This window comes from Alnus glutinosa, chromosome 2 (genome assembly GCF_958979055.1).
Source record: "Alnus glutinosa chromosome 2, dhAlnGlut1.1, whole genome shotgun sequence".
Lineage (NCBI taxonomy): Eukaryota > Viridiplantae > Streptophyta > Magnoliopsida > Fagales > Betulaceae > Alnus > Alnus glutinosa.
The window spans coordinates 6,781,691-6,790,924 of NC_084887.1; the positions used below are offsets into that span (position 1 = coordinate 6,781,691).

Genomic DNA, 9,234 nt, shown 5'->3' on the forward strand with positions numbered 1-9,234 from the left:
TCAAAATCAAGCTGAATCAAGCTGAGCAATGTGTTTTGAATACTGTTTCTTGGTGGCAAATGGTAAGCCTTAAGGTAGGCTCAGGTGATTTATTGAAAAGATAACCTAATTAAGCTTACTTTTTGTTCATTGGTAACGAGCCTATGATAATCAAGTATATTGCTTCGTCGGGTTTGGCAAATGGCAGACAAGAATCACCCACATCCTGGATAAGAATTAAGTTATCGGATAATACAAGAAAATCAGGCAGCATCTCCATGCATAATTATCTTCTTCCAACTAGGTCCCACCCAAATTAGCTTTTTTTTTTTTTTTTTTCCCTGAGCATACTAAATCTATTTTCTATTCAACACTAATCAAATTTCCACTATTCCAAATAAGATAAGATTAAAGGGTAGTCATGAGTTGCTTTTCTTTTGCTTCGCATGGTACTCATGAACTCATTTTCAAAACTATGCAGAGCAAAAAAAATAATAATAATAATAATAAACATTACATCAAGGTATAACAAGTTTTTGTCATATATATAAAAATCCATGCATGCCTATAAAAGTATTGCAACATGTCCATTCCTGATATATCAACATATCTATTAAAAAAAAAAAGAAATTCATCTCAATATATGTAAAAAATATAAAATAAAATATGAAGGGTTGGCTATGAAAAAGATTAGCTTTGTGGATGGTGAGTTTCCTAGCGACCCAACCTCACCCTCGCAGAGGTAGTTCATGAAAAATAGATGACTTCTATTTTAACCGTGTGTGTGTGCACAATGTGGTAACAAAATAATATAAGTACGAAATTTAAATGATACAAGAATTTTATTAACGAAGTAGAAACTCACTTAATGCTCCGTTTGTTTCGGCGTAAAATGATTTCTGGAAAATAATTTTGGCATTTTACGGTGTTTGATAGGAGTGAAAATAATGGTCAACGAAAATCATTTTCGGTTTAAGTGTAAAAGCTTCTTTAATTTTTAGAAAATGATTTACGGTTTTAAAAACCGTAAATCGTTTTCTGAAATTAAACTCTTGGTCCTTGCACGCATGTTTGATATCTGATTGCCGGAATCCAGCAATGGTAGGTCGTCAGAATCCAAGCGGTGCCAGAATCCGGTAACATCTAGCCACCGGAATACTGACGGCGTCGGACTCCGGCGACTTTCAACCACCGTCGCCGGCTGCCCGCAGACCAGATTCCGGCCGAAAACTGGCAGGAATCCGGCCATGGTCAGAAGCCAGCCGAATCTGACCAAAATGACCGGAATCTATGAGGGAATCCATTCACATACTTCACCATATTTTGGCCATTTACTATTGAATCATCTATATCCTTCAATCCCTCATGCATAATAATATTAAGAATATGGGCACAACACCTTACATAAATAAACTCGTGGCGATAAAGAACATCATTATTACCCAAATTTCTTTTTTTGAAAAAATCAATTGCACTATCATTAGCGCTTGCATTGTCAACAGATATTGTCAACAACCTTCCAATTCCCCAATCTACCAAACATTGCTCTACTTCCCTTGCAATTGTTGGCCTCTTGTGGTCCGATACTTGGTGAAATGACAATATCTTTTTGTGATATTTTCAAGATTGGTCAATGAAATGGCCAGTAATGCACATGTAAGTCATATTCTGAATTGAAGTCCATGTGTCAGTAGTCAAACAAACCCTTTGGCCACTAATCAAAAACTCATTCTTCATTGTATTCTTAAGATTCATAAACATCTTGACACAATTTTTCATCATTGTATACCGGGAAGGAAGCTCAAATCTAGGTTCAAGAACACTAAAAAATTTCCTAAACCCCATCCTCTCCACAGTCGAAAAAGGCATTTCATCAACAATGATCATCTCACAGAGTGTATCCCTAATGAGTTTTTCAAAATATTTAGCAATCATTAGGTTCTTACTACCCTGAGTCTGCCCTGATGCAAAAGTGAACTTAGTTTGAGAGGTATCTTGGTTAGCTTTTAAACTCCTGTACTTTTGGCAAGTCTTGACATGATACAACATGTTAGAGTTCCCATAATTTTTTGCATGACACATATGGAGCCTCACAATAGTTACAGTATGTCACAGGATTATCTTCAGGACTATTTAAATCTTTAGTGAAATGCTCCAAAACTATAGATGGTTTCGCCATTTTTCTAGTTTTTTTCTTCTTAGGGAGTGGTGGTCGTCCACCACGACCTTTCATAGAACCAGAAGCTGTAGATCTATCAATTTTCATCTCATCAGAATCATTATCCTCATCTATATCTACCTCACCCATCAAATTATTAATAGGAGATGGTGGATAATGATAACAAGAAGCAGTGGTTGATGCAGAAGATGTAGGTGTGCCTATCGAACCAGGAGGTCCATGAGTAGGTGTACCTACTTGTGGATGTGGTGCTATAGGTGTAGAACTAGTAGGTGTAGTATCACCTTTAGCTTTAGGTGTACCACTATCACCGTTAGAACCGCTAGTATGTGTAGATTCATCCATCTGAAAAAATGACAACAAAATTCAGCACTTGACATCAACAAAAGTTACAAAATGGCAAAATATTAAACTGATTTGGGATTTTAAAAATCAAAGTAGGAAAAAAAAGAAAAAAAAAAAAAAGAAAGCATTATCAATAACAATAAGCATCATAAACTAGTATAAATTTATAATACTAGTGGTGGATTCATATTAGAAAGAAACTTAAAGAAAGTTTCCCAAACTTAAATAAAATCTACAACAAGAATCAAGATTATTTTTTCATTATTTTTTTTGCTTTATCTTTATAGACTTTATTCACTGCAGTAAGATGCAACACATGTTATATTCAGTGAAAACACTGAAAAGATCCAAAAAAGAAAAACTTGGACCAAAAACATCATTAACATAATTAACAATTTAACATGAAAACTGTAAAACAATTATAGTAGCATACAACACTATCTAAACACCAGTACAGCAAATATAGCAAATGCAACAACATAACTATTAACTAACCACTACTACATTCTACCAGAAAAAGCAACATCGACAGTTTAGAGTTTACAATCAAGACACATCATAATCATCATCACAACAAAACATACAGCAAAGGATGCATCAACACAATAGAAATGCAGAATCCCCATAAGGCCATAATTAATATCATATAAGTATTATCTGTTCAACAATCAAGAACTAGTATAAATGTATAATAGTAAATTACCACTTAGCAGCAGAGTCGAGCAGACGGAGTAGTGCACCACTAGATCCAAACAAATTAAACAACCACTGAAAAAAGTACTGTGACTGTGAAAAAAAAATTGGATTTGTTATACCAAACATTCACAAATCACAAATGCAACCAAACGGTCCAAACATTAACAACTACTACTAAAAAAAAAAAAAACACTAACCTCGTGTTTTTGGGTTTGGCCCGTTTAGGGTCCACCGGAACACCGAACACGAGTCACACGACTACACGAGAATGGGATAGTGTCACAGTGAGAGAGACTGACTCGACTGGGAGAGGATGTGGGACGGCCAAACGAGCGGAGGCCGGAGGGGTAATTGGCGAATGGCCGAACGGGCTAGGGCCTAGGCCTCCCGTTTAGGGTCCACCGAAACACGGAACACCGAACACGAGAGTGGGATAGTGTCATAGTGAGAGAGACCGGCTGAGAGAGGACATGGGACGGCCAAACGAGCGGAGGCCGGAGGAGCGATTGGTGGCCGAACGGGCTAGGGCCTAGGGTTTCTAGGTTTGGCCGTTTGGGGAGACGGCGCCATGGGTTTAAGGGTGGGTCGAGTGAGTGTGAGTTGAGTGATTCGAAATTTCGAGCAAGGGTTTCCACAAAGTATGAATATATATGTCTTTCGAAACGGCGTTGATCTAGCTAGGGGTGGCCGTGCGCCACCCTCGGCCACTGGGGGTAGCCTGGCCACCCCTTGCCCCATTTTTTCTTTTTTTGTTTTTTTTTTTTTTTTAAAAAAAAAAAAATAAGTATTTTTATTTATTTTTTAATAAATTTATATTATTTTTATTAAGATGTGCATTCAGCGCCACGTGTCGCCAATAAGATGGCGACACGTGGCATTTGACGGAATCTGTTAAAAATTTTAATAGAATTTGACGTTAGGGATCAATTTGTAATTATTACATACCACAAGGACCTTCTATGCATTTTTTTAACCATAGGGAGTGAAAAATATTTATGGCATACCACAGGGACCAACGGTGCAATTATCCCTTTAATTTATACGCAAACGACGTCGTTTTGACAAGGAAAAAATGACGCCGTTTAACTAAATCATTGGACGAAGCCGTTTAGGCTAGTCGGGTCGGGTCAGGACGGTTACCGACGGCAAAGTCGAGTATACCGATTACCAACCGAAAAAAAAAAAAAAAAAATCGAATTTTTTTTTTATTCCGAATTCAGATTAAATATTTAAGAGGTAGGCTGTAGGCGGTCGAAGTCAGTTCGATGACGGTCAGTGAATAATCGGTAATCGGATAATTTGCCCACCCCTACTCAAGCGTACCTCTCTCTCTCTCACAGCCTTTCTCTCGTCTGCCTCTTTGTATTTGGATGAAATAATGGAAAAATGGTTTTTCCTTCTTTTTTTTCATGCCTCAAGCTTTTGATTTACACTTGAAAATTTATCTTTTGAACGAGATTCAATCTCTTTCAAACAACAAGTGGTGCCTGCATTAAATTAAGTGTCACATCTCACTTAACCACGTGCATTAACCATGTTAGTTAATCTTCACCTAAATCTCTCACGGGGCGATGACACGTGAAGATGCAATTCTCATTCGGACGAGATACCTAAGATTTTAATCTCAACCGACCATTTTTCTCCTGGGCACAGTTTGAATGCGATATGGAGATTTCCGGTGTTCGAACGAGACTGGGTCTCGTTCGAACGACGTTACACAGTTTTGAATTTCTAAACGTTTTTCGTCCAATCTCAAGATCCCATTGGCCAAAAAAATATGGGCCTTTTGCGTTCCATCTATTACACAATAATCTTTCTCTATTCTCTTTATATTACTTATTTTCGTTTAGATTTTATTTTTAATTTTGTTTTTTTTTCTAACGTGGGGTTCAATAGGTAGTTCCCCGAGGTCCACCCCAGAGGATGGGAGAGGGAGGATCATATGGACTCCCCCACCCTTATGACTAGCTTCTTAGGATGGGAGGAAGTGGTTGTGAGAATAGAGTCATTTGTGAGAATAGGAAGTGGGGTGGTCAACCACCTACACAAGGTTGGGACTAGGTCGCTAGGAAACTCACCACCACCCACGGAGGTGAGTTTTGTCGTAGCCATTAGTGGCGGATCTTTATGTGGGCCAGGGGGGTCCTGGCTCCCCCAACCCCCAAAATTTTTCTCCAAAAAAAAAAAAAAAATCTTAATTTTGTTTTATTTTTATTTTTATTTTTATTTTTGTCCCCCCAAATTTTTTTTCTTTCAATTTGGCCCTCCCATATTTATAAGGCTGGGTCCGCCACTGGTAGCCATCCTTTTATATGTCACTTTTTTTTTTTTCCCTTTTTTTGGAGTGGTATACTGATATGACAAAAATGAATATGTAGTAATGTTTTATTGGTCTTAACGTGGATTTTTGTATATGCGACAAAAATTATGTAACGTTTTAATGTATTGTTTTTAGAATTTTGATTTTGATTTTTTCTTTTTTAACTATTATAGTACAGACTTTGTGGCAAATGACCGCGAAAAATGCAACTCATGGCTACCCCTTAATATATCTTATTTGTAATACTAATGCAATGTTTGATAGTGTTCTGGAAATAATAGACTTAGCTTGGCAAATATATTCTCAATTTTAGTTAATAAAATTATCTTTCTTTATTTTAGTTATCAATTTTTCAGAGTTATAATTTTTTTATCAAAGAATTATTTATTTTCTTCTTTATTATTTCCTTGAGACGAGAGAGATCGAATGTTGGAAGATTTTTTATGTTTTTCTTTACCTTTTGTGAGTGAACAGCCGTTCACCAAATATTTCTCCTATTTGGCGAGTCCATTCAAACTTATTTTCATCCCATTTTAGCATATGGGTGCGACCTGGTTGGAAGAGGATGAGCATGGAGATGGATTCTGACTTTCTTGTTTTTTCTTCAACTTATTCGTATCTAGGATGTGGAACAGGGGAAAGCCAGTTTTCAGGCTGTGTCTGCCATTTGCCAAACCCGACGAATCAATATACTTGATTATCTATTGGCTTACCGCTTACCATTTGCCACCAAGAAACTGTAATCGACACATTGCTCAGCTTGATTTTCAATATATGGGCTTCACAAAATCATCAAAGAGTTGAGACAAAATTACTTATAAATCGTGTACATATATAATAGAGCAATTTCCAGTTACGCTTTACAATTTGGAGTAGTTTTGGCATCACCCAAATACTGAATTTAATCTACAATTTGCCCCATGTCCAGCTCGGACTGACATTTCCCACTCCCATGCCATGCATCTGCAAGAAGTCTGCAGGTGGGTAGTCATTGAATCTTTCCTGCACCCGACGAAAATTGGATGACTTGTGCCTCAATTCAATTGGGACCCCAACAGCTCAAGTACATGACCGTCCTCAAAGATTCCTCTGACCGCCTCAGTTTCTCCTCTCTTGCTTTGCTCAAAACCATTGCAGAACTTGAAGGAGAAAGGCTCTTGGCCTGAGATATGGACCTGAGATGGTTCTTGGCATTTTGCTGCGCTGATCTGATGACATGATTCCACCTGCAGATCCCCAGCTGGTCTTTCATGGCCTCCACAACTCCAACACTGGCTGCCACAAAGGCTCTGCTTGTTTGACTCATCTTCTATATACTCTTCACAGCTCGCTTCTTAATTTGCTCTTCAACTTGAAAACAACGAATTGAACAATTAACCTTGTGTGACTAACAAAACTGATGATCCAAGAAGGATATATGTGCTTGAACTTGATGATGAAGCAAATGATAGAGGGGAGGTCCCTTATATATAGATTGGAAGACCCGTGGGAAGTTTGTGCAGCAAAACCATGGGGACTGTATGGCGTTTGCCGGTGGTTTTGGAGTCTGGGGATTGGGGAGCCAATGGTTTTCTACATGAGATGACTATACTGCCCTTTTAGAACCAATCGTGGCAGAATTTAGGCATGGGCAACTTTGGTATTTAAAAATAATATGCCTTTCGATGATTACAAAGCATTATTTAATGCTGTCACTTCAGTTGGTAATGGTCCCAATCAGCTTGAGTTACTGATGCGCACACCGTTTACAAGCCAAGATATTTGGAAGGAAAAAACACTTGTTTTGTTGAAGGTTGAGGTAGGAAGGATAAGAGAGGGTACGGAATGGAATTAAATGTTAAGCTCAAAAGGGTTAGGGTTATAAAAAGATTGAATTATTAGACCTGTTTAATAAATAGGCTATTAACGGGTCAACTCGTTTAATTCGCCGGTCAACTTATTTGACCCGTATATTTATACTTTTTTTTTTTCAACATTAAAAAGTAAACTTAAACAATTTTGTTATCTCTCTCCTTTTCTCATTGTCTAAAGAGTAACGATTAAACTAAAAAAATCTCACAAAAAACAAAACAAATCTTTTTCTTTTATTAAGTTAGAAATTGAGTAAAAAAAAATTAGCCTGATTTTATTTTATTTTTTTTAAAGTTTTCGAACTTGAAGTTGAACCAAAACAAGTAAACAATAAAACAACTCTACGTTTCATACTTTTAATTGTAAAGTAATATGATTATTCAAACAATGTGAATTTTTTTTAGTTTATATTTTTATTTTTATTTTTATAGACTTTATTATATAATGGGTCAAACGGGTCGTGTGGAGTCGTATCAACTCAACACGACCCGTTTAATAAACGGGTCAAAAAGGTCGTGTCGTGTCAACTTGTTATTTAAGTGGGTTGTGTTAGGGTCGAAAGGGTCTAACTCTTTTAGTTAAATATGTGGGTCAGGGTTGACCTGAACCTGACACGTGAATCATTTTTGCTAATCCTAATTCAAATCTCGATTACTCTATGAGATAATGATCCTCTATGTCTGATAATTGTGAATTGTGTAATAAGTGAAATATTAATTTATTTATGCTTGTATATTGTAATAGCCGCATTATTTAATCTTGCATGTTGATTTAGACAATAATCCAAAACGCATTTTACATGATATAGGAATTGCGGATAATAACAACATTTAATAATTGCAATAAACTACGCGGATGTGAATAATAATTACATGATGCGGATGCGGATGTGGGAGACTTAAAAGTGATAAACGCATTCACATTTTCACCCTTACATAAAACTTCGAGCATTTCAGTTGTGAGCCGCCAGAAGGTAAGGCCCAAAGAAAACAACTCAACAAATGCGATACCTTGATCCATACAACCCTTGGGGGCTATCGCGAGCAGCATTGTAGGAGGTTCTCACTATGCCACATCACTTGAACTCCGTGACATTGTCCCAGGGTAAGCAATGGACAAAGTTTTTTTCTAAATTGGATTAGAGGAGATTCGTCGGTCCAATCTATAAAAATGTCAATTAACATGTCTCTCTTCCAACTTTATTCTTACTATTTAAAAAATATATAATTCTCACATGCAAAATAAGCACAAAATATTTTTATAAATTAAGTTGAAGAAAGTTTCTCAAGTCGAATTTAAAAAATCTTTATCCGTATACCCACAAAAAGGTGAGAAAAAAACTCTTCATATGTAGAGAGTAAGCAACTCTTTCAGCCACGACCACTTTCTCTAGCCATTCTCTAACTCCTCAGAAAAATATAGATTTTACACTCAAGGCCTTTTGGTACATCGTACTTAGAGGTTTGGTTGGATAAGATTATCTATCTCCAATGTTTGGCAGGATCATTTGCGATTATTTTGGATTTATGAATCCTTCGTATGGTGGTATTTTTATAAAGTAAAATTGTATATTATCCATTTTTTTTTTTTTGTTAAGTTGATGTGATTTTTAAAATAACCATTAAATTTAGGATGGATCACTATTGAATTTTAATCAAGAATAATTTTAACAACCACATCAACTTTTTTTTTGAACGAAAGATCTGAGTATTTCATTGATCAAAGATCACGAGCATAAAACTCTTACTTCACAAAACATAAAGTTCTGCAAAATTATAGCCATATGCTATGAGGTTACAAAGTCATAGATACAAACAAATTGTTTACAATAAAGTGTTATCTATAACTTTCATTTGTACGAAAA

The 9,234-nt window shown here is 36.4% G+C and overlaps 1 protein-coding gene across 1 annotated transcript; it reads right to left on the reverse strand.

Annotated features, from left to right (window-relative positions):
- Positions 1–6,305: 6,305 nt before the first annotated feature.
- On the reverse strand, positions 6,306–7,052 carry LOC133861137 (uncharacterized). The gene has a single exon (XM_062296852.1). The coding sequence runs from the start codon at positions 6,823–6,825 to the stop codon at positions 6,559–6,561; it is 267 nt and encodes an 88-aa protein (XP_062152836.1). The 5' UTR covers positions 6,826–7,052; the 3' UTR covers positions 6,306–6,558.
- Between the last annotated feature and the right edge of the window lie 2,182 nt (positions 7,053–9,234).